This window comes from Alligator mississippiensis, chromosome 11, assembly GCF_030867095.1.
Source record: "Alligator mississippiensis isolate rAllMis1 chromosome 11, rAllMis1, whole genome shotgun sequence".
Lineage (NCBI taxonomy): Eukaryota > Metazoa > Chordata > Crocodylia > Alligatoridae > Alligator > Alligator mississippiensis.
The window spans coordinates 31,914,318-31,938,138 of record NC_081834.1 but is presented as its reverse complement, the minus strand read 5'-3'; the positions used below and the strand labels follow the sequence as shown (position 1 = coordinate 31,938,138).

General features: G+C 43.7%; 1 protein-coding gene across 3 annotated transcripts; it reads left to right on the top strand.

Moving 5' to 3' along the window:
- The first annotated feature begins 267 nt into the window (after nucleotides 1–267).
- On the top strand, nucleotides 268–22,485 carry LACTB (lactamase beta). 3 transcript variants are annotated; one of them, XR_009455619.1, is made up of 7 exons: nucleotides 268–531; nucleotides 648–714; nucleotides 2,850–3,040; nucleotides 3,341–3,698; nucleotides 6,468–6,633; nucleotides 18,712–19,317; nucleotides 22,159–22,485. XR_009455619.1 is itself a non-coding variant. In XM_019477506.2 (6 exons), the coding sequence occupies exons 1-6, from the start codon at nucleotides 292–294 to the stop codon at nucleotides 19,241–19,243; spliced, it is 1,554 nt and encodes a 517-aa protein (XP_019333051.2). In that variant the 5' UTR covers nucleotides 268–291; the 3' UTR covers nucleotides 19,244–22,022. The 3 variants fall into 3 exon arrangements, 1 of the variants encoding a protein (XP_019333051.2); XR_009455618.1 differs by lacking the exon at nucleotides 22,159–22,485 and adding an exon at nucleotides 21,911–22,022; XM_019477506.2 differs by lacking the exon at nucleotides 22,159–22,485 and having other exon boundaries at nucleotides 18,712–22,022.
- Nucleotides 22,486–23,821: the final 1,336 nt, after the last annotated feature.

Genomic DNA, 23,821 nt, shown 5'->3' with positions numbered 1-23,821 from the left:
CCACCCAGCTCAGTCTGCCCGGGAAACGTCTCTGCGGCCGCGAAGCAGGGCCCCGGAAGCCGCCTCGGCCGCACCGCATCGCTCCGGCTCCGCCTGCGGGCGGGCGAGACCTCGGAGCGCGGCCCCGCACCGCTCGAGGGCGCGCCCCGGCCTCGGCGGGGCGGGGCCCGACTCCGCAGCCGCGCACCGCCCCCCCGCAGCGAAGGCCCCGCCCCACCCCGCCCCACCCCGCCGGCAGCGCTGCGTTGGAGGCGCTCGGGAGCGGCTGGTGCTGCCTGGCGGCGCGAGGCCATGCAGGGCGCTGTGGCGCGGGTGCTGAGGCCCCTGCGGCGGGGGGCCGGGGCCGGGGCCGGGGCCGGGGCCTGGGGGCTGGGCCTGGGCTTGGGCCTGGGCCTGGTGGCGGGGGCGAGGCGGGCGGCCGGCTGCGAGCAGGATGAGCCGGGGGAGCCGGCGGCGGAGGAGAAGCTGCCGCCCCCCAGGGCCTTCTCCAGAGCCGCGGAGCGGAGCCGGGACTTGCTGCAGCGCATCAAGGTGCGGGTGGGGCTCTGCAACCTGGGCTCTTCCCCGGGGGGCGGCGGCTCCGTGCCCCGCGGCGGCCCGGCCCGGCCCTTCACCTGCCTTCCTGCTTTTCTTCCTTCCTGTGCCAGGACGAAGTGGGCGCCCCCGGCATCGTGGTCGGCGTGTCTGTGGATGGGCGAGAGGTGTGGTGCGAAGGTGGGTGCGGAGGGAGCGAGGGAGGGGCCTTTCCCCGGCCTGGACGACGGGACCAGGTCCAGAACTCCCTCTCTCAGGTTTTGTCCTTTATTTTTCCAGGTTCTGCCCTTTGGCTCTGTCCTGTGCCCGCCACAGCTGCGCCCCAGGTGGGGGGAGGTGAATCCCTTCTGCTCCCAGTGGCGGAGGGCCTAAAGGAAGGGAGGGGATGAGTCCCTAGAGGGGCTGGTGGCGGTGGTGCTTGAAACCCCCTTGGTGCTGTGCATGCGCCATGCTTAGAAGTGGGGGGAGAGAGTTGGGGAGTCTGTACAGGACCTGGGAGGGGGCTCCCTTGCTTTGTAATTACAGTGCATAAGAGCAGACTTGATTAATCAGGTCTGCCGAGGTGGTAACTACTGCTCCAGCAGACTCCATCATCTAGCCCAGGGGTGGGCAGTTATTTTGGGCAGAGGGCTGCTTACTGAGTTTTGGCAAGCCATCCCTGAATGAGTTAAAGTGCTTCCTGGCACCATTTTTCAGTGCAGGGACACTGACGCACAAGACACTCCAGGCACTTTAATTAGAGTGGCTCTTAGAGACACTCTAACTAAAGTGCCCCTCTCCCCTCCCAGAGCATGTGTATAAATGCACTTTGGGTGTCTGTAGATGTGTCGGGAGGCTGCTCTGAAGCACTGAAATAACAGCGTGTTGGAGCAGACTTGACGAATCAAGTCTGCGTGCTCCAGCCTCTCTGTGTCGCATGTATCAGTGTGCCTATACTTCAAAATGGTGGCAGGGTTTATTTAGCAATTTTTAGTTAAAGTGCCCTGCTATCATTTTGAAGGTGGTGCATGAAACACTGAGGGGGCTTTAATTAGAGTAGCCCTCGGAGCTGCTTCATTTAAAGCACCTACCCCCAGAGCATGTGTAAAAATGCCCCCTGTTTATGTGTAGGAGATGTACGAACTTGGAGCTAGGTTAAAATAGGGGATGAGGAAACATATGCTTTCAGTTACAAGATACACCTTCTATGACTTTCTCATAAGATTAAGTGGGATGAGAAGTTACTCTATGAACAAACAAAAAAAATAGCCACTGATGTCATTTGCATCACAAGCAGCCTAACTCAAGAGGATGAGCCAAGCTAAAAAGTTTATTTCCAGTTATCACTTATTACTGAAATTACTTCCCCAGGGGTTCATGGCATAGGATTCCTAGTCAACTATGGTTTAAGGGAGATGAACGTACACTACAATCCGCAAGCAAAGCTCTCATAAAAAATATGGTATTTTTAACTGGTGGACAGAACATATCTTCCACCCTGGAGCTCTCCAGTCAGATTTTAGGCCACAAAGCAACTATGCCTCTACCTCTTTATTTTAGAAGGCAGAACTTGTTCTGTTCAAAGTACTGATCTTAGTCTGATCCACAACAGGCTCCAAGGCATTATGCCAAATAATTATTTTATATTTTTGCACGTGCTGCTCCACAGAGGTGCAGAAAATAGGATAATCTTGTGAGAGCAATTTGGGATGTGGCTGACACTGACTCCAGCACTCTTAAAATAGCATCATTAGACTAGGGAGGGAAACATGGAAAGTACAGAACAGGCTTTTAAATTCTAGCTTTTTTAGAGGAAGAATCCTTAAGCAGTTGACACTGGTCATTCTGTTTTCTCTTTCCTTATATTTTGGCAAGCTTTACTGATTTCTGAAAATCTTACTAATACCAAGAGAGAGAGATATGAACATAGACCACGTAACTTGATTTACAATCTATGTTGTAGTTTAGGTTTTGTTTCTTGGGGTTTTTTTGGTTTTTTAAAAATATTTGATATTAATGTAATTTTTGGCTTAAGCTTAACATCAGTTCAACTTAGTAGCAACATAATTTTTAATTTCTGAGAGTTAATCAAAGGGGTAATTAATCTTTAGATTTTCAAAAGCAATCTTGGCTGAACTGTTGTACTACAAAAATCAAGTTTAATTGTTTTCGGTGAGAGCAGAGCTAAACCAACACTGAGCACTCTTAAAACAAAGGCATGAAGAGTATTTATTGGAGTTTCTCCAGTAAATTTGAAAATAATCACAAAGCTAATAATTTTGCAAATTCTTGCTGTTTATAAAATATTAATAATGACCTTTTTTGTACTCCTGCAGGTCTGGGTTATGCTGATGTAGAAAATCGTGTGACCTGTAAACCAGAGACAGTCATGCGAATTGCTAGCATTAGCAAGTGTCTAACAATGGCAGCTGTTGCTAAATTGTGGGAAGAAGGAAAACTGGATTTGGATGCTCCAGTGCAAAAATATGTTCCTGAATTTCCAGAAAAAGTGTATGAAGGTGAAAAGGTAATTAAGACATTTGTTCTGTAGCCTTTGTTTGCCTACATTACATGTCTGTCTGGTCCCTTTGTTTCCCACCCACATTCGTACACAAGTATACACAATCATTTATTTGTATAGTACTCCAGAAGCCCTTTAAAGAAATAAAGGTAGGTAGTGATGCAAACTGCTTGAAAAAGGAACACTGGACTTTTGGCTCTTCGGAGTAGCATTAACTTTCTAAAGTTGGATTTCGTGTAGGTCCTTGCCTGTTTTCCTCTGAGTATGTAATGTTAAATTTATCATACCAAGTGTCTTTTCTCCTAGGTCACCATCACTACAAGATTGTTAGCTTCACATTTAAGTGGAATCCGTCACTATGAAAAAGATCTTGCAAAAGTAAAGGAAGAGAAGGAAAAAAGTAACAAAGCCCTTAAGCTAACACAAGATTTAACAAAGTCTAACCAGGAGAAGGAACTAAAAGAAAAACAAAATAAAGCCACTGAAAAAACTGAATTTGCCAAAGTTAAGTCAGAACATGAAGGTGAAGTCAAAGGCCAAAATACAAAATTAGGCAAGAGACACAAGGAATTTGAGTATGAAGAGTACTACTTGAAGGAAAAATTTGAAAGTGTGATTGACTCACTGAAGATATTTAAAAATGATCCTCTATTCTTTAAGCCAGGTGAGTTTCTATTCTTTCTGATAAAAATGTCTTTTTCTAGATTTTTGGATTGCAGTGCATGTAATGCAAGATAGGTTCATTCTCAGTGGAGATGACTTTTCTTGGTATTGATTGAATCCATTTTGTCCTAGTTATGTGGCTGTTTCAGATATCCCTGCAAAGGATTAAAAAAAGACGGAATATAATCTGCACCTAGAGTGTTTATACACTAGCTTGCATTAGTGTAGTTTCTTTTTGTAAATCTATTAAAATAAGTTATGCCAATAAATATTTTTAACTAGTATAACTGCATTAATCTAACCTGATATTGTTAAAATAGATTTTAAAAACCATACACAGGCATATGCTGTAAGTAGGAATATAATGGGACCATGATATTTTTGCCATACCACTGTAACAAATGCATTTAATGGTCTTTCATTGAATTGCGACATGGGAAGCCCAAAAGATTGGTAAAACTTTCTTTCTTTAAGTGTTAAATTTTTTCTTACCTAATTTGTTTCTTTATGTATGGCTGACCTGTCTCCTTTCACTGCAACATTAGTCTTTATTATTTTCAATGAGAGCAGGCAGTGAAAAGAATTAGTTAATCAATGGGTCAAAAAATGGAGTAGTAGGCAGAATACAAAGGTAGATTAAATTAGTGATTTTTAATGTGACAAAAATTACAGCAGAAGGTCTCGTATGTTGCACTAGGTCTCATGTGGCCTTAATAATTAATTTACTGGAAAGATGAAAGAGTTGAGTAGGAAAGTGGTAGAATCAGTAAATGATGAATTATTTAGATTAGGTGGGGCCAAAGGGGACTGAAGAATGTCAGAGACTGAAGTTAAGTAAATCAGGAACACAATAGAAACTGTGATTCAGTGATGCTAAGTCAGGTGTATTGGAAAAGGTGGAAAAAAAATCATAGTACAGTAAAATCTCTGTTATCCAGGATTTTACTAATCAGCACACTAGTAACTAGAATTGCTGGCCGGATGCAGAGGGGCAAAAGGGAGAAAGCTCACACGCGGCAGTTGCCACTGTCACCCACCGCGCTGTGTTGCTGGTGCTCCACGCGTGGCTGCCGCCACCCCCCCCCACTCCCCCCACATACACACATACTCTGTGTATGGCTGCCACCACCCCCTGTTTCACATCCAGCCAGAAACCCTGTGCCCCCAGGTAACCGGCATTTTTACATTACTGCTACCCCCCATTTCCCCCATTGTGCCAGATATCACTTTGTGTACCTTATGTAGTTTTAAATGAAATGCATCAATTCAGTAAAGTAACCTGGGCATCACTGTAGGTAATTGGGTCTGTAGGTAACTTTGGTTACCAATAGAACTAGTGCAGGTACACCTGAGCACACTGTAGGTAACTTTGCTCAGTGTGCAGCTGCACTCAAAAAAACAAAAATGAAATGGAGAATGCGATGTTAAATTCTGTCACACAAGGCCATTTTATACATCCCTGATGTGTCATATGGAATTTTACGTGGTGTTGCTCACATGATCTCAAAAGATGCTGTAGGGGGGTTCAGAAATAGTGATAAGTACAGGGTGTTTATAAAGTCCTTGTGCAAAATTAAATGTTAATAACTTTGGACACACATTTTGATAGAATCAAACTGTAAACAGAGATTGAAAGTGTAATTAATTCAGTTTTTTAGCATAGTGTAAGCTGTGCATTAGGGTTAGGATCACAAATGCAATTCATGAAATCACTCGGCAGCAACTGGAAAACTTGTTTTCTACAAGTTGAAAAATTGGATTGAACGATGTATCATGAAAGATGGCAGTTACGTTGAAGTCTAGAAATTTGAGCTGTATTGTGTTTTAAGACTTAATGAATTATGATTTCAGTTGCCCTTTACAGTTTGCTTCTATCATGTGTATATCCAAAGTTATTCAAGTTTTAAAGTTGCACAAGGGAAGGGGAACAGGTTGAGGAGCCCCTGCCCCACACACATCTGGGGTCTCCCCTGCCCTTCCCCGGAGTGCACACAGCAGTGGGGAGCTGGCTCCACCCCTGTGCTACTCAGACGAGCCACCCACGGCTCCATCCCATTCCCCACTGGGATCCTGCAGCCATGCATTGCAACCCCAGGCCTTGAGCTTGGCTGGGCAGCAATCCCAGCTCTCTGCCTCCCTCTCTCCCTCCTTTCCTTCTTACGGGAGCCTCAATTCTGGCCCCCCTCCACTTGCCTGTGGAAGCTGAGCTGCCAGGCAGCCTGGAGAAATGTGCGTGTACATGCAGGTGGCGTCCCCTCCCTGATCACCCTCCTCCTGCTCCCTCGCAGCCCCTTGCGGGCTGGAATGCTGCCAGCCTGCAGAGAGCTCTTTGTAAAATTGCAAAATCCACAGGTTTCTCCATTAGAACGAGAAACCTATGTTTTCCTTGGGTAAAGGGGAAAATCCTCTTTTTTTTCTCTGTTTTCCTGTATTTGAACTATTATGGTCATAAAAGAAAAGAGGTCTGCTTAATTGCATGAGAAGATGATGTTAAATTTGCATGTAGTGTTTGGATGCAAGAGAGTTCTTTAAATTCTGTGCATGTTTCCTATTCCAGTATGGAGAAACCAGTATTATGATAATCTAAAACACAGTAAGTTGTGTGTTGCATGGCATTTCTGACAGTTGTACAAAAGTTTCTGTGGAAGACCTTATGTCCATGAGCTTATGTCTTCTTGGGAAAAAGATTACTAAAGGAAACATTAAACCTGAGTTCAAGCTTTTTGCAAAAGAACGCTGTACAAACCCCCCTCTCTTTCATCTCCTCAAGGTAGCCAGTTCTTATATTCAACACATGGCTTTACCCTCCTGAGTGCTGTTGTGGAAAGAGCTTCAGGACATAAATTTACAGACTACATGCTGAAAATGTTTCGTGAGTTGGATATGCAGTCGACAGTACTGGATGACAATGAACTGATGATATATAATAGAGCAAGGTAAATAAGAATGAAATTATATTTTGTATTCATGGCTGGTGCTCACTTGTGTATTCATTGTATCCGTTAGAGCAGGATTGTCAACTAGGGGTACACGTACCCCTGGGGGTACTTGGAAAGAGGCTAGGGGGTATGCGCAGGCAGATGGGGATGGAGCACCACCACCCACCATGCTGTGCCACTGTCTCCCAGGAACAGGGGTGGATGCGGGGGGGAAGAGGGAGCTTGCATGTGGTGGCTGCTGCCACCATCTACCACCCCGAACACCGCGTGCAAGCAAGCCCCCCCTGCTCTTCGTTCAGCCACTGCCACTGCCTTTCCCCTGCTCCACCAGAAGTGTACCCAGAAGGGGTACACTCCTTAAAAAAGGTTAAAAAACCCTGCTTTAGAGTTAGTAGTGTTAGACACTTTTATTAAAAAAAAAAAAAAAAAAGTCATATAATTTAATGAAATTTGATTCTGTGGTTATATATTTTTTTAATCTATCAGAGTTCTAATGCTTGTTTCTTATTGTGAGGGTATAAATCTCGAGGAGATGGTGGTATGAACATTTTGGCCATTGTAATTACAGATATGTGGGTAAGAAGAAAATAGAGGGACCTGATATTATAGCTGCACACATACTTGAACAAGAAGAGAGACCATTGTTATCAGTGTTTAATAATTCATTTTCATTTTAAGAAAATCTCTGGTATTAGATGTCAAATCTTTTTTATTCTTCCTAACTTGTATGTTCTCTAAAGGCTTAACTGCATATTATTAAAAATAATTTACAGTTCTTTATATGAGCAATCAGTTTTATGAAGAATAGTTGTAACGAAAACAACTTTATTTCTCTTGGTGTACTACCAGTTCCTTAATTTTTATAAGTTATAGCACTTCTTTTTGCAGAATCTTTGAAAACAATATTGCTTAAAAGAGAGAGAGACAATCTTTACCTAAAACTGCAGATTTTTTAAATATTATAAGCCATGTAGGAACCAAAACCGCTAAACTTTAAAATAGTTTCAAAAGGTTTTCATAGATTAAACAGTTACCATTCTATAATGTCCATATGGATTTATAAATTAGATTCTTTAAATGTTAACGACAGCACCAAAACACTTCTTATAAGTACTTGTGTTAAACTTTGAAGAGTTTAAACTTCTTTGAACAACACTTGTGAGTGTCCATGTCTAATGCTAGAGTTGTTCTTGCTGTTTTCCTTCCTAGTCTTATTTTATAGAGTAACATAGCCACAAACAGCATCTGAAAATTCTGAACCTGAGGCTTGTTGACTTGGCTATTAAATCTTGGCACAGAAAGAGGATTCTAACTGATCTCATAAGCAGATTATGGAAAAACCACATAATGATCTGGGTTTGGTATGGTAATGTTTAGACTGGGGGGAAAAAAAAACCTTGCACTTTTATTTAAAAAAAATTCTAAGCTAACTTTTGTACTCTAAAGCGACAAAAATAGTACTGTACAAAAAGATTGAATTAATCTGCTAGTACTTGTGTTCAGATATGCATACATTGAATATATATGCACAAGTTACAATTTGTTGGTACTATTCATTCACACATTAATATTTAGATTTTTGTTTTGAGATGTAAATTTTTTAGTTCCTTTCCAAATGTCCGTTACAGGATATTGCAGACTGTGGTAAAAGAATACAGATGATAACCACAATTGCATCGCAGTGTATAGCCGGTAGCAAGTGGAACAGTTGGAGTTTTGCCTGATTCAAAGTCTTATATTCTTTTTCTGGTATATTTAATTCCTTTGACAGGAAAAAAATCTGTCTTGTTAAAATCTCAGGTTATCTATCTGGGAAACCTGCTTACTTCCCTTTAGTAACTTCAGTCCGGTCATAGGGCACAGCAGAAAGTAAAACACTTGCTCTAAAAGATGTGGTAATCTAAAGTTCTGTATGGTAGAAACAACTAGGAGCAGCAGCTCTTAGAGTTTGTCGTTTATGAATGTTGTCATCATGTGCCTTGCAATCCTTATGGACTTATTGCTGCAAGTAGTTGGACAACTCTTACTGATCTCTGATTGTTGTTAGAGTGTTCAGCCATGGGGTCAAACCTTTAGTTTGTTAAGGTGTTTTTGGGGTTGTTAGTGATAAGGCTTCAACTAACAGTATAAGATCATTGTGTACCTGTCCCATGTTGCGGGGAGAGTTAAGGTGTATGCAAGGTGACCATCTCTTCCTTTTCACCTACTAATTTGACATGTTCTGAGACTATATCGTAGTATTACTTGCCTTAATACAAGTATGTTCTTACTAAAATTAGTCTTGCCAAAATTTAAGGTAACATGGGGATATGTTTCACATTAGTAAAATAAAAGAAGAAAAAGATTCAAATTGCTTGTCTAAAACAGTTTGTTAACGCCTTTTAGAGAGAGAGAGAGCAGACCTTGGAGAGGCAGCAAAAAATAAAGGATGTTTGAATTGAATACAGAGGGATTGTTTAACATATGTTTGCAGTATAAATATTTTATTGCTCAGTTAAGTAAATGTTTGAGTGATTTTTTGGATGCTTGTTGCACTCCTGTACTTTTGTGGTGGGACATCTCAATACAATGTTCTAGTGACTTAATGTTCCTTTTATAAGTCATCCAGACCATTGCGAATGAAAAAATCTGACTCGTTTTAAGAAAAATAGCTTCATGCTTGTGTCATGGCAGGTAAAGGCTTCAGCCTATGTGTTTCTTTGTGTACTTAGATTCATAGATGTTAGGGTCAGAAGGGATCTCAATAGATCATCGAGTCCGACCCCCCTGCATAGGCAGGAAAGAGTGCTGGGTCTAGATGACCCCAGCTAGATGCCTATCTAACCTCCTCTTGAAGACCCCCAGGGTAGGGGAGAGCACCACCTCCCTTGGGAGCCCATTCCAGACCTTGGCCACTCAAACTGTGAAGAAGTTCTTCCTAATGTCCAGTCTAAATCTGCTCTCTGCTAGCTTGTGGCCATTATTTCTTGTAACCCCCAGAGGCGCCTTGGTGAATAAATACTCACCAATTCCCTTCTGTGCCCCCGTGATGAACTTATAGGCAGCCACAAGGTCACCTCTCAACCTTCTCTTGCGGAGGCTGAAGAGGTCCAGGTGCCCCCGTCTCTCCTCATAGGGCTTGGCCTGCAAGCCCCTAACCATATGAGTGGCCCTTCTCTGGACCCTCTCCAGGTTATCCACATCTCTCTTGAAGTGCGGCGCCCAAAATTGAATGCAGTATTCCAACTGCGGTCTGACCAGCGCCGGATAAAGGGGAAGTATCACCTCCTTGGATCTGTTCGTCATGCATCTGCTGATGGACGATAAAGTGCCATTAGCTTTTCTGATGGCTTTGTCACACTGCCGACTCATGTTCATCTTGGAGTCCACTAGGACTCCAAGATCCCTTTCCGCTTCCGTTCCACCAAGCAAGTCATTTCCTAGGCAGTAGGTATGCTGGACGTTTTTCCTCCCTAGGTGCAGCACTTTGCATTTCTCCTTGTTGAATTGCATTCTGTTGTTTTCTGTTGTCCAACCTGTCCAGGTCTGCTTGTAGTTGTTCCCTGCCCTCCGGCTTGTCTACTTCTCCCCGCAGTTTTGTGTCATCCGCAAACTTGGACAGAGTACACTTCACTCCCTCGTCCAAGTCGCTGATGAAGACGTTGAAGAGTATCGGTCCTAGGACCGAGCCCTGCGGGACTCCACTGCCCACACCCTTCCAGGTCGATACCGACCCATCCACTTCGACTCTCTGGGTGCGACCGTTTAGCCAATTCGCCACCCACTGTCCTGTGTTGTCATCCAAGTCACAGCCTCTTAACTTGTTCACCAGTATGGGGTGAGATACCGTATCAAAGGCCTTCCTGAAGTCTAAGTAAACGACGTCAACCCCTACTCCTCGGTCCAGGCGTTTTGTAACCTGGTCATAAAAAGAGACTAGATTAGTCAGGCATGATCTACCTGCTATGAACCCGTGCTGGTTTCCCCTCAGCATAATTTGTCCTGCCGGGCTCTTGCAAATGTGAGCCTTGATAATTTTTTCAAAGACTTTGCCAAGGATGGAGGTGAGACTGACTGGTTTATAGTTGCCCAGGTCCTCCTTCCTCCCCTTCTTGAAAATGGGGACCACATTGGCCCTTTTCCAGTCCTCCGGGATCTGCCCGTGCGCCACGAGTGTTCAAATATACCCGCTAGCAGCTCTGCAGTGACGTCGGCCAGTGCCTTCAGTACCCTCGGATGGAGCACATCCGGGCCTGCCGACTTAAACGCATCCAGTTCCTCCAAGTGACTCTGCACTATCTCAGGGTCTACGCATGGTAGTCTGGCATCTTGCTGCTTCCTCTCTACAATCCCAGTGAGAGACTTGTCTTGCCTCTCGCTTAGGAACACTGAGGCAAAGAACTCATTGAGGAGTTCAGCCTTGTCCCCCCTGTCCGTCACCAATTGCTTCTGCCCATTTAGTAGGGGTCCTATTCCACCCTGGGCCTTCCTTTTACTCCCTATATATCTAAAAAAACAATTTCTTGTTATCCTTAACTTGGGATGCCATCCTCAGCTCCATGGTATCTTTGGCCTGTCTAACTGCCTTCCTACAAGCGCGAGCAGAGGAGGTATACTCCTCTTTGGAGTACCAATTTATGATTTAGATAATGTCTATGCTGGTTGAATAATTGTATATACCATTTGCTGTGATATCAGTCTTTATTTTTATTTGTTCAGAGTTTATTTTCTCCTCTTTCTCACTGAAACTGAATGATTGTAGCCTGACAATAGTAGGCTCTGAATAAGGGTTATGCTAAAAAGGTAGAAAGCAGAGCACTGTAAAGTTCTGGTACACTGGGAAAGCAGAATGCATGTCTTTTAACTGGGCACCATCCAATTTATTCAGTATTTTTTACATATCTCATACTGTATAAATCATGCTCCTTTTGCACATCTCAAATTTAAGGAAGCTCTGAATGTACTACTGTTCCTTCCTGAATCAATGAATGCACCATCTCAGTACAGGCTCTTTATTTACTTTCTCATAAATTGGTACTTGTAGTTTTAATATAGCGTAACTAGTGAGCAATATCCGCATTATGCGTAAATTGTAATTCCAAAGTCAGAGACTATCAAGAATGCATATGTGAGGAAAGCCTCATGCTTGAAGGAAATGCCTAGCAATACTGTAGGTTTTCATCCCTGTATCTGAAGGTCAGATGCCGCCACTAGTACTAAATCCTAATGTTATGCCAATTGGCATGTTACGTTAAGTCAGCAATTCACAACCTTGTTAGACTCATGGCACCCCTCACAAAATGCCAGTTCTTGGCTTTTGCTCACTTCTTTTACTACAAAAGTAATAGAGCAATTCTTCTGTTGCAAAGAACTCAGACTACAACAGGTCAGAACTAGGGGTACACCGATAGAGACTTTTGGGGCAGATACCAATAGCCGATATTTTAAGGAGGCATATAAGCCGATACCAATCTGATTTCCAGTTCAGCTGCCTCCAGCTGGTAAGTCTGGTCTGGTGGGGGGAAGGGGCATAGGGGGGCAGATCAATACCCCCCACAGTGAGGTAGGGGGCAGGGACAGGGGCAGGCACTGCCTAGGCAGCGTAGGTGGGGGGCCAGAGCCACGGCCTGTGGTTGGGGTGGGGGGTGCTCCCCGGAACTGGGCGCATTGGGCTGCAGCCAGGGCTGCATGGGGCTGTTCTTGGCAGGGGCTAGGCTCAGGGCAGGCGCCGGTGGCGCTGGGAGGATGCTGCATCCACCCCAAATTTCACTGCCTGGCGCAGTCGTGGCGGTTCTCGGCGCATGGGTAGAGGTGGGGCATTGAGCTGGGGGTGCCGGCTCTGAGCCCAGCGCCCCACCAAGAAGAGCACCATGCAGCCCACCCCACCCCTTCCTGCCCCACGCAGATCCAAGGGGCACATGTTGTCGTCGCCCCTCCCCCATACCCTCCTGGGATGCCAGCAGTGGTGGGACCCACCCACCCCTCCCCCCAGCCTGGGCAGCCTCTGCCCCCTCCCTCACCATGGGGAGATGTTGCTCTGTCCCCCCATGCCCCTCCCCTCCCCTTCCACCACACCTGACTTACTAGCAAGAGGCAGCTGCGGGCTCTGCTCCTTGCTACCTCTGTGCTGTGGCTGTGCGCAGAATGGGTATTTATCTGCCCCATCAAGCTGATATCCGATACGGACAGCTTTCTTTATATTGGTATTGTTCCGATATTGGACCGATGTATTGGTGCTCCTCTAGTCTGAATGATGTTGATGCTGTGGATTCCCATTTCAGTCTCTGGGTTTATCTTGTGAATCAGGGGTTGACACCTAGCAGTGCTAATATCGCACATCAGCTTTTTAGGAGTGTCTCGTTACCCAGTTGAGAATCACTAGCTTCAGCTCACTCCAGTTTGCATTTTCTTTGCCCTTGCAGGATATGGCCCAAAGCATATAAGCTTTTCTTAGGCTCTTTTTTTTCAACCAAAATATTTAAATATCTCCCATGAGTAGGCCAGAAAGAGAATTCTAAAAGTAGTGACATCCTCATGTTCGAATGGATGTTCCTGTATAAGTGCAGTGGTTGTAAAACCAGTGTAAAACATATCACTCATTGGCATAATGTGTGTGTGTGGGGGGGGGGGGGGGGGGTATTAAAAGCAACGAAGTCCCTGAGCTCAGTGGGAATTGTTAGAGTCTCAGATATATTAGGCTGGAATAAAAAAATAAAAGTAATATTGAAGTTGAGCTGTACAATGCTGAAGGAGTAGTTAAGCGTGGGGAAAAGTAGGATTCTTCAAAACCCATGACACTTTGAAATCTAATTGTGGTAGTTTATTTCTTGTTCTCTGGTGCCTTTGAGTGTCCTAGGAAGCTTTTCCTGGCACTGATGATGACAAGAAACTAAGCTTTTAAAATGAAAGCAGATTGTCCTAAGGCAGTGGTTCTCAGCCTTTTAGACTCGACACATCTTCATAACTTCTGTGAATTGAGCAACACTTCCTTTAAAATGTTGTTTATTTATTAAAGGCCTATTCTTCTGGCAGAGAGGGCAGGCAGTGGGGGTGGGAGAGCAGCTAGGCAGGGAACCGGAGCCTGTCCTGTCCTTAAGTACTTACTTCCTCACACCTGAAGCCTGAGCCTGCCTTTTATCTGTTCATCTTCTTACACCTTGCTTATCTCCACCTTTCCTGGGACACCCTTTGAAGGATCTTGTCACCCCAAGGTTCCCTGTAACCCCAGTTGAGAATCACTGTACTGAGTAGTCACATTATTCCAGGAGGTGTGACTAAGATAAACACCAAATAACATGAGATTTGAGGCAGCCCAGCTTAACTATGGTGTTAGTGAAGGAGAATTCTCTAAAATGTCCAACTATTCCTAGAAGAGATGCCAAGTTGTTATATTCTGGAAGATGAGGTTATGTGTGTGTTTCAGAGAGGGGCATGAAGGATAGGAGGTCTTTGAGGAGCTGTCCTGTGAGTTTTCAGGATGTAGGGTCCTTCGCCCTGTTGTGGAATTAGCTGCTGTTTATTTTGTTCTTAGCACTGTGTCAGGTGAGTACAGAGTTAGGCTCCTTTTTTAATATTTTGTGTACGTGAAAATATTGTAGACGTGAGATTATTATTTGGGACCTTTGGGAATGTTCTGTTTTTAGTGCTTGTTTAACAACATTGAGAAGTGTTTTATTTTACTTTTAATTTCTTTCAAGCCTGATGTGCACAGTTAGCCTAACTTTGTAAGGTGCCACGCTGCCCTGCCTTCTATCAAACTTCAGACTAAATCAGGAAACCACTTCTGCATGGTGATTCAGACGAGAAAAGACTGCCCCCCTCTGGTTGGTTTAATTATATGCTCTCTTTTGTGTATTGCGATAATCTTCTGAGTGTTTTACAAGCATTAAGGCTCCCTTCTAATGCCTCTGAGAAGCATTATTGCCACTATTGAAGGGAGAACAGAAGCAATGAAGTGAATGCAGTAAATCAGTGGCAGTGTTAAGACTCAGATCTTAATTCCTCTGCCTAGATTATTACTCAACCTTCTTTTGTACATTTTATAATTAATCCATATTTGAGCTGTTTATTTTGGAGCTCTAACTCTATAATCAGAGCAATGACTCTTGTTCCTGACTGACCTATATTAATCTACAGTTCTTGGTGGCAAGTTCCAATGTAGCTTTCCACTGACAGGTTTTACAAAAATCTTTGTAAATTATCTGTTCCCCTTTTGAGTGGTTCTGGCAGGGCCATCCCTAGGGGGGACGAATTGGGGCCCCCCACACTTTGGGGGGCCCTGCGGAGCTGGGTGGAGTGGCCGTGGAGCCTCTGCACTGCCTTTGCTTCATATTGAGCCGCTTGGTAGTGCCAACCCTCCACCGCTGCCGAATCCACTACTTCCAGCCACTCGGCACTCTCCCCCTTCCCCCTGCTGCTGAATCTGCTGCCAGTTTCCTCATGTCCGGGGGTGGGGCCCCGCACAGGCTGACTTACCCTGGACCTCGCACCCTGCTCTGGGTTCTGGAATGTCTCTGATTAGCTTTCTGGTTGAATGAACAAAGGCTGTCTGTAAATGGAAACCACTACCTGATACTGAACAGAATAGGCAAGACCTTTGGGAAAATTAAGCTGAACATTTGGTGCATGTTCTGACAAGTGTTAGTGGAAGTCTCCTGAGTGCTAACACGCTTTATCTTCTGGAACATTTTAAACTAGACAGTACTGTAGTAAATCTTCTTGGAGAAAATCCTCTGTTGGTGGGGAGATGCACTAGGTATACTTTTTTCTGTTTCCTTGCATGTTAGTAGAGGTGCACCGATATATTGGTGCCGTACCAGATTGGCACTGATAAAAGGAAAATTAATATTATTGGCTTTTTTTGGCTGGTGTAGCCAATAATACACTGATAAATGTACTGTGCCCCTATAATATGCGCTAAAATATGGGGTCCCTAAACACTGCATGCACGTGGCCAGGAATGTAGCCAGGCAGTGTGGAGAGCAGTGCCTGGCAGGTAAGTCTGTAGAGGGAAAGGGGCATGGGGGAGGAAAAGGCTATGGTGGGTGGGGGGCAGATAGAGGCCCCTTTAGTTCAATTGCTGCCACTACCATTTTTAAGCGCCAGGACGCTTTTAACCGGAGCTGAGTGGGGCAAGGGCAGAGGCCGGGCTGCCCGCTGTGGGCTCGGGGCTCTTTGCCCTGCTGCTTTTGTCTTGGGACCTGTGTGTTGGCCATGTTGTGTTCCCTGCCCATTCAGCAGCAAGAGGCACAGCTGGCCACAGCCACTGCTGCCAGACAGGCAGGGAGCACAGCGCAGCCAATGTGCGGCTCCTGGTGCAAAGGCAGCAGGGCAAAGAGCCCCAAGCCCACAGGAGGTAGGCTGCCTGCCTCCACTCGAGCCCTGCTCAGCTTGGCTCTGGTTAAAAGCATCATGGCACTTTAAAAATGGTGGCGTTGGTACTTGTAGATGAAGTGTCCCTACTGCCATTTTTAAGTGCTGGGCTGCTGATCCCCTGAATGAGCCACCTGCAGCACGGTCCTACTCCCTCCCTCACTGTGAGGGCCTCGATCTGCCTCCTCTCCACAGACTTACCTGGAGGATGCTGCTCTCCATGCTGCCCAGCTGTATTCCTGTAAATTGGTTATTGGATTAGTATCAGACAATATGCCTGGTAAATAATTGGTTATCAGTATCGGCCAAGAAAATCTTTATCAGTGCACCCCTACCTGTTAATAATATGTCCTCAATGACCTTTTAATAAAATCAAGAGAGTATCAGTAAACTGGTTCTTTTTGTTCTCCCAACAAAAAATGGTCTCGTATCTCTTTCCTTATTGTTTTTTACCATTGTTCTTTACTTTTACAGGGTCTCTTTATACATAATTAAATATTTTACTTCTTGCTATTAAAATAATAATGTAGAGCCATATCATACAGCTTACCAGTATCAGATGTGTTGGGGTGTTAAGTTGGCCAGAGCTGAAAACCACTAGACCAGCGGTTCTCAACTTTTTTTTGTACCAGGACCCATTTGTAAACATCAGTGGCCAGTGCCCCTCACTCCTAACCTGCTGCCCCCAGGTCCCAGCTCCCCAGTGTATGGGCGGGGGGGTGGATGTGTGGGGCAGGGGAAGCCCCAAGCAGCCCCTCTCAGGCTGGAACTCTGCTAGCCTGCAAGGGAGAAGCCATGGTTTCCCGTGTTTTTCTCTTTTAAAGGAGAATCCATTTTTAAAGTTTGTTCATAATCCTTTCTCATATTCTTGTGACCCACTTTTGGGTCGTGATCCATGGATTGAAAAACATTGTACTAGTGGATTGAACTTTGGAGCTTAAAAAAAGGGAAGCAATTGGAATTGAGTGGTCAGGTATTAAAAGGGTCAAAATTCCCCCTCAGTCCCTCAAAGGCAGTCAAAACTGGGAATGCTAATTGGTTCATTTGCATAATGTTAAAACACCTCTTGGACTCTTCGGTCCTCAGATTCCAATGGATGAGTTCAGACTTTTTTGTCCTTGGGAAGAATTTATAGTCATTTTCTTGAGTGGGGAGGGGGCAGCCTAATGTTTTTGAGATTTGTTCATAAACTGTAGAAAGCAATGGGACATCATGTGTGACTGAGGCCATGCACAGGTGTTGTTTCTACTGAGAGACTCACCACTTTGCTGTTAAAAACTAGGAGAATACAACTGAAATTGTTCATTCAATTTCTCCTAGAAGAAACATGCACTCTCTGGGAAAAGCATCTTTCAGGTTGACCCCTAGAAGACCTCCCCTGCAAAAGAAGTTTCCTCACAAGAATGAACATGTGTACATTTTTGCTTCACTCCTCTGGCATCTGGGTGAAGCAGGCAGGAGCTTCTCCAGTGCCTTCTCCAGACTGGGGAGATGCCTGTCTGGGGAAGGTTTGGGGGGAGGGAGCATTTCCCTACAGCTAATCTCTTCCCATGGAGGATTTGAGCTGCTACTGCCCTCCCCACAACCTTCCTGAGACCAGGAACACCCCAGTCTAGAGCAGGTTTGTGGGGAGGAGGCATTGTCCCACTGTTCCACTCCCCTCCCCACCTTCTGCAGTGTCTGTGCTGGGGGAAGTCTATCAGCTTGTCCCTGCATGGGTCCTGGCTTTGAACATGCTGTACAGGGAGAAGCCAGTTTTGCTCTTCCACCATATAGTACCAGCAGAGCCACATGCCTGCAGCCCCACATGCAGATCACCCTGGTCTGGGGAATGTTCAGAGTGCAGGGGAGAGAGGGCAGCTGCAGGTTTGAACCCCTGTATTGCTTCCTCACCCTGAAAAGTCCCTAGAAATGTCCACTGCTAGAAATGAATGTCTGTTTAAGGCCTCAAAGTCTGTTCTAGAGGCTTCTGCAATTCTGGTTGGTGCTTCCTCCATCCTTGTGACTCTTTATCTGCTACTAAATCCAGGCATAGTACATTAGTTACAGAAAAGAGAGCTGGCATTTTTGGTGCAATTTGCTTTGTGGGTATGTTAGACCTTGAAGAGGAGTAAAACTAAGCTTTAGATACTGAAATGCATCCTTAAAATGAGCTTGCCATACATATAGCACTCTTAACAAAGTTCAGTGTTTGTTGGCCTTCCACTTCTGTTGGTAAATATGTTTTGGAAATAAATACAGTCTTTGGCTACTGTCAGACCTGTGGCTCCATTCACTTTGGCGTTTCCCATACTTTTTCATTTACTATCTGTGTGTACACACATTTATCCATAGAACTACAATCCACATCCCTTACCTTTTTTTCCTAACCAAGCTTCTGTATTGCTGTGCAGAAAGCTACTACCTGACTTCCAGTTTTCTGCCCAGACTGGAGCCATCTGCTGCATTGGTGGGTTTTTGCACTTCGGGTGAATAAGTTTGGTCTTTTGGATCCCTTTCCAACCCATCTTTTTAACAACTGTAGACTCCTTGCTGCTGGAAATACACTGGTGTCTAATCTGGCAATTCCCATTCTTAGCATTAGGTTTAGACTCTGTCTTGCAGTTTCTTTTAGTGTGAGCTGTATTATAATTAGACACTGTTGCCCAGGTAATAAATAAAAGTCAATCTAAAAGGAGTTCTCTTTGATATCTGAGTGGTAATAAATATTTTCTTTAATTCTAGGTATTATGTTTACAACAAAAAAGGACGTCTGGTCAACGCCCCCTATGTGAACAACTCCTACAAATGGGCTGGTGGTGGCTTTCTATCTTCAGTGGGCGACCTTCTGAAATTTGGAAATGCCTTGCTGTACAGTTATCAAGTTGGGCAGTTTAAAAACACTGTCAACAAACTACTTCCTGGTTACCTCGAAGCAGACACTGTTACAATGATGTGGACCCCAGTGTCAAACACCGAGGTATCATGGGACAAGGAGGAAAAATATGCAATGGCTTGGGGTGTTGTAGAGAAGAAGCAAGAATGCGGTTTTTGCAGACAGCAGCGACGCTATGCATCACACACAGGTGGTGCAGTGGGGGCAAGCAGTGTCCTGTTAATTCTTCCTGAAGAGTTGGACTCTAAGCTCACAAATAGTGAGTTAGTGGCCCCACCTAGAGGAGTAGTTGTTACTATTATCTGTAATATGCAGTCGGTGTCCCTGAACACCACTGCCTTAAAGATTGCAATGGAATTTGATAAAGACAAATGGGCATGATATTTCAAGTAAAATACAAGAGGTCTGAATAATTTAACTACAGTATTGAAATATGAACAAGCCAATGGAAAAAGGTATGTATGAGCTCCAAAATTGCTAGGAATACATGTCTCAGAGACAGAGGAAGTTGTTTGACTTTTTGGGGGGCAGTGCTACATTGTGTGTGCAGCTGGAAGCAGAGCAGCTCTATAGTTCTTAGTTTATGGGAAAGGAAAATGTGTAAAATCACCATTATACTAGCAGTATTTTTTTTTTCACATCAAGCCAAGATGCAGACTAAGATTAAGTAAGCATCACTGGTCTTTGTCAAAAATAGGAGTGGTGCTTACTCCCATGTTTTAGGCTGTGAGACATGCAGTATCAAGTAAATACTTTCTTTTAAATATAAAAAAACCTCAAAATAGTCTCTCATGTTATGATGCCTTGATGCTAGAAAGACTATTTTTTCTTGAAACTTTTGAATTTTAATGCTTGCCAAAGCTGTGTTTTTTACTAGTATTCTAAAAACCAAAATCTGTATTTTTCATGATGGTTTAGAAATATTGAGTGTAAATTGGTATTTTAGTGATTAAAAACAGACACAAACACTAAACTTCATGTGAAACAGCCCCCAGGGTAAGAGAAAATTACATGCTCAATTTCTTCAGAAGTGCACTTTCAAGCTGTAGCATTCTCATTCTTCAAAATTTTCTTGGGAGTTTGAACAGAAGTCAGGGCAGAATGCACCTTTATAGATAAACTTGGGGCTGACTTCAAAATAGCTGGGGCTGCATGCCACAAGTCAGTGGACCTGGGCTACATACTGAGCAGGCTGCATGCTGTGGGGGCCACATGAGATGCGTAGGACACCTGCCATATGCAGTGTGAGCCTCCTACTGTTATGCCCTGGAGGCAGTGAGCCCTCCACTACCATAGCTTGGATGATTTACTCCTTTTCCCCTCTCGCCTGCTGCCACTACCATGCAAGGTGAATTCCCCCGTCCCCGCTCCACATGAGCAGCACAGGTTCCCCATCCAAGTCACCCTGCTGCTGCTACATGGGCAGCAAGCTCACAGCCTTCTACTGTGCTGCCCTGCCCAGAGACCCTGCAGCAGCTGAAACAGTGAAGTGGCAGCTGAGAACCTGTGGGCTGTACTTAAACCCCTTATGGGCCAGATGTGACCTGTGCACTGCCAGTTGGACAGCCCTGGATTAACTAATTCAGAGATGCATGAGCTTTTGTAAGCAACAGCTCACTTTGTCACCCAGATGGCATCTGACAATTTGGGTTACAAAGTGAGCTGTTACTTACAAAAGCTTATGCATCTCTGAATTAGTCTACAGCAGGGGTTCCCGATGTTTATGTGCCCAAGGGCACATTCAGATTTAAAAGAGAAAGCAGCAGGCACCAATATGAATATTAAACTCCTGGATATGCGCATGCACATAGTTTTATTTGGGGAGGAAGCAGTAAGCACCACTCCGCCAGTCAGACTAACTTGGTCTCATTTTCGTGGCCGTTGCGTACAGCCTGTGAAAAAAATGTTGAAGTGTTGCTGTTCTGAGTTTGGTTGACAGTGATAACACTTTTTGTTGGAATAATGATTTTTACTGATCATGGAAATGTGCACGGGCACCTGAATAAACCGTGAGGGGCACCATGACACCTGTAGCCACTGCGTAGGGAACCGCTGGTCTATGGGGTACAGCTCTGCCCTGCCTTCTGCCTGAGTTCAGAATAATACAGCTGACAGTCACACTCTGAAAGGATAAAACTAAGTAAAGAAAAGATCACATTATCTTCTAGAGATACCTTTTTCCTTCAATCTGACTGGGAGCAGAAGACAGCATATGAAACGAATCTGCTCACCTAGGGTCTTGATACACTTTGTGGTAGTTCACAATTCAAAACGTTTAGTATTCTCTTGATTTTGCTTATCTTACAAAGTCAGTAGTAAAAATTCCATTGCCCCTATGAAGAGTAATTCCACATCAAACTTTTTTTCTTCCACGTCATATGCTGTTGAGTGAGCCTTGCTCAATAGTAACCCCTCTAGATAAGCAAGAAGCATTACTGAGAGGTTTCCAAAGGGCTTTCATATACTTAAACTCCTCTCTGCTGTAGGGGCTTGAGGATTATTGGATCAGGAAATCTGTGCTCTAAAACATTTTTTGCCCTTCTTTCCAGAAGGGGCACTGAAGAATAGCTAAGTGAGCTCTCCCTGTATTTAGTCATCCCCTTCCTTAACAGAAAACAAAAACTACATGCTTTCAATATCACCAAGCAGTTTTCCATTTCAGAATATGGACTGTGAATATCACCAGCATGGGCCAATACATTCCTTTTCTTGGCTATTCTAATAGCCAAGGTTATTCTAATAGCATAAAAGATGATCTGCTAAACTAGCTTCTTGTTAACATTAGACATTTTTGATAACCAGCGCTGTTTGTTGAAAAACAATTTTCTGTTCTCTTACACAAATACCACTAAACTTATCCAAGCCCTTTCACACCATGCAGATTTCTGATCTGTTTCTAATGTCTGTCCCCTTGCCAGCTTTTTATCATTTTAAGTCTTTTTCTTATTTATACAGATTAAATGTGTTCACATTTTCTAGCCTAAATGGAGATGTTGGACCTCTGGAACTGCTCAACTAACTTCTTGTTTTTGTTCCCTTCATGTGCAGCTTTTGAATATATTTCTTCCCAGGCAGTCCTTTGCTCTACTTCTGAGTCAGCAGGTCATCTTTGTACAGTGCCAAGCATGCTGCCTCATCTCAATAAAAGAATTGAATTTGACTTTATAATTGTTGAAATGCTGTTTTAAAATATATTTTTGCTGTGGCACGAGTAAATTATTTTTATAAAATTATGGATGACTTCATGACTATTGCAGAATTGAGGGGTCACTCATGTTCCTGTTGTTCTAATGTAGATGTTAATTCTGGACAGATGGCTGTTTTCCCATGTGCACAGACCTGTGTTGGATGCACACAAACCATTGCTAACTACTGCCAGGAGGCTACTCCATGTGTTCTTAGGTAATTATTCGGTTGTAGCACCACTGTTGCTATTACTGATTTTTGGGTAGATCTGTTGCAGCCTAACCTGCCCTTGTATGGTTCATTGGCAATCAGAAGATTGCAGAAAGAGGAATGGCATTCATTTTGTCCCAAAACTGTTTTCCAGTCTGATTGCACTTTTCAATCTGAGAGAAAATACACACCCTCACCTTCCATCATAAAGTTCCTTCAAAAGTAAACACTTGTATGTGGTATGTCCACATTGCTTTAGAAATTTTGCTCCTCTACATTGAAGGATAGGATGTTATAGTTGGACAAAGATGAGCTTTCCTGTCTCTTTCCCCCCAACTAACTGTAGTTAATTTCTGCAGTGCAGTGAGGAATGTGCATCCAGCGGTTAGCACAGTTCTCATTATACCTATGATAGTTGCTGCTTTAAGTTGTGACAAGCAGAAGTGTATTGTAGTTCTTCGTGGATAATTGGAAGAATGATCAGTGTTTTATATAGATCCCTGACTATAAAGGTAAAATGCCTGTTCAACATGTTTTATGAATATACCAAGCCATCTTCTACTTTAAGCAATACAAGCTTCCATTTCAGTGAGCTACTTGCTGTAAGCAGGGTTACTTCATTATAGTTTTCATAGCTAATCCAAACTGCACTCTCTCTATTGATTTAATATGTAGTCCTTTCAATATTTTAGAAGTGTGTAACTGGTTACAAATAATTGAAATGAAAAAGAAGACTTTGAGTTGGTGCAAGAAACTAGCCCCATTATGACTTGAGGTAGAGTCATACAGTCATTTTACAAATATTCACTTACACACAAAATTTCACACAAGAAAAAGTCTCCATTGTAAGGATACTGGAGATGTTCCAATTATAACCTGTTACAAATCAGAATATTCTTTTATGGACCTATTTAGTGTCTTTTGAATATATAACAGCAAACATCATAGCTTCTGTTTTGTAAGCACAACTTAACTGAATAATTTGCCCTAGATTTGTTTACATTTTGCCAGGGTACTTGAACAGGATATAATGTAAATATAACCCATCCAACAAACTCTAAAGGTAGTGCTTCCACTGTAGCCTGCTAAAACTTGTTTTTCTCTCTGTGGTACTCTGGAAATGGTATACTGTTTAACAACTCTTAAAAGCAACTTGACTTTCTTTTGGGGTGGAAGGGAACTGTATCTACTGAACATAACACTGGACTAGTGCCTGATCTCATTCCAGTTGTATTTAAGTTAGTATGTTGCTAAGCCTACTGGATATGCAGTGTTAGAAAATTTAGGTACATGGTCATGAGAATGCCTCTAGCAAAATGGCTGAAGACAACTCTAAAAATAAACTATTAGTGAGTAACGCTGAACTCCACACATAGAAGTTTCTTTTCTATTGCCAATGAGAATACTGTTACTTACCACTAGTATAATTTCAGAAGTTGTTATTCTTTTCACAATCCTCTTCTTTGGAGATAACTTATCATTAATAACCTTCCTGTATAATACTCCAAAATGAGAAGCATTCTAAGAAGCATTTTAAAGCGGTAAGACATGTTACAGACAAAC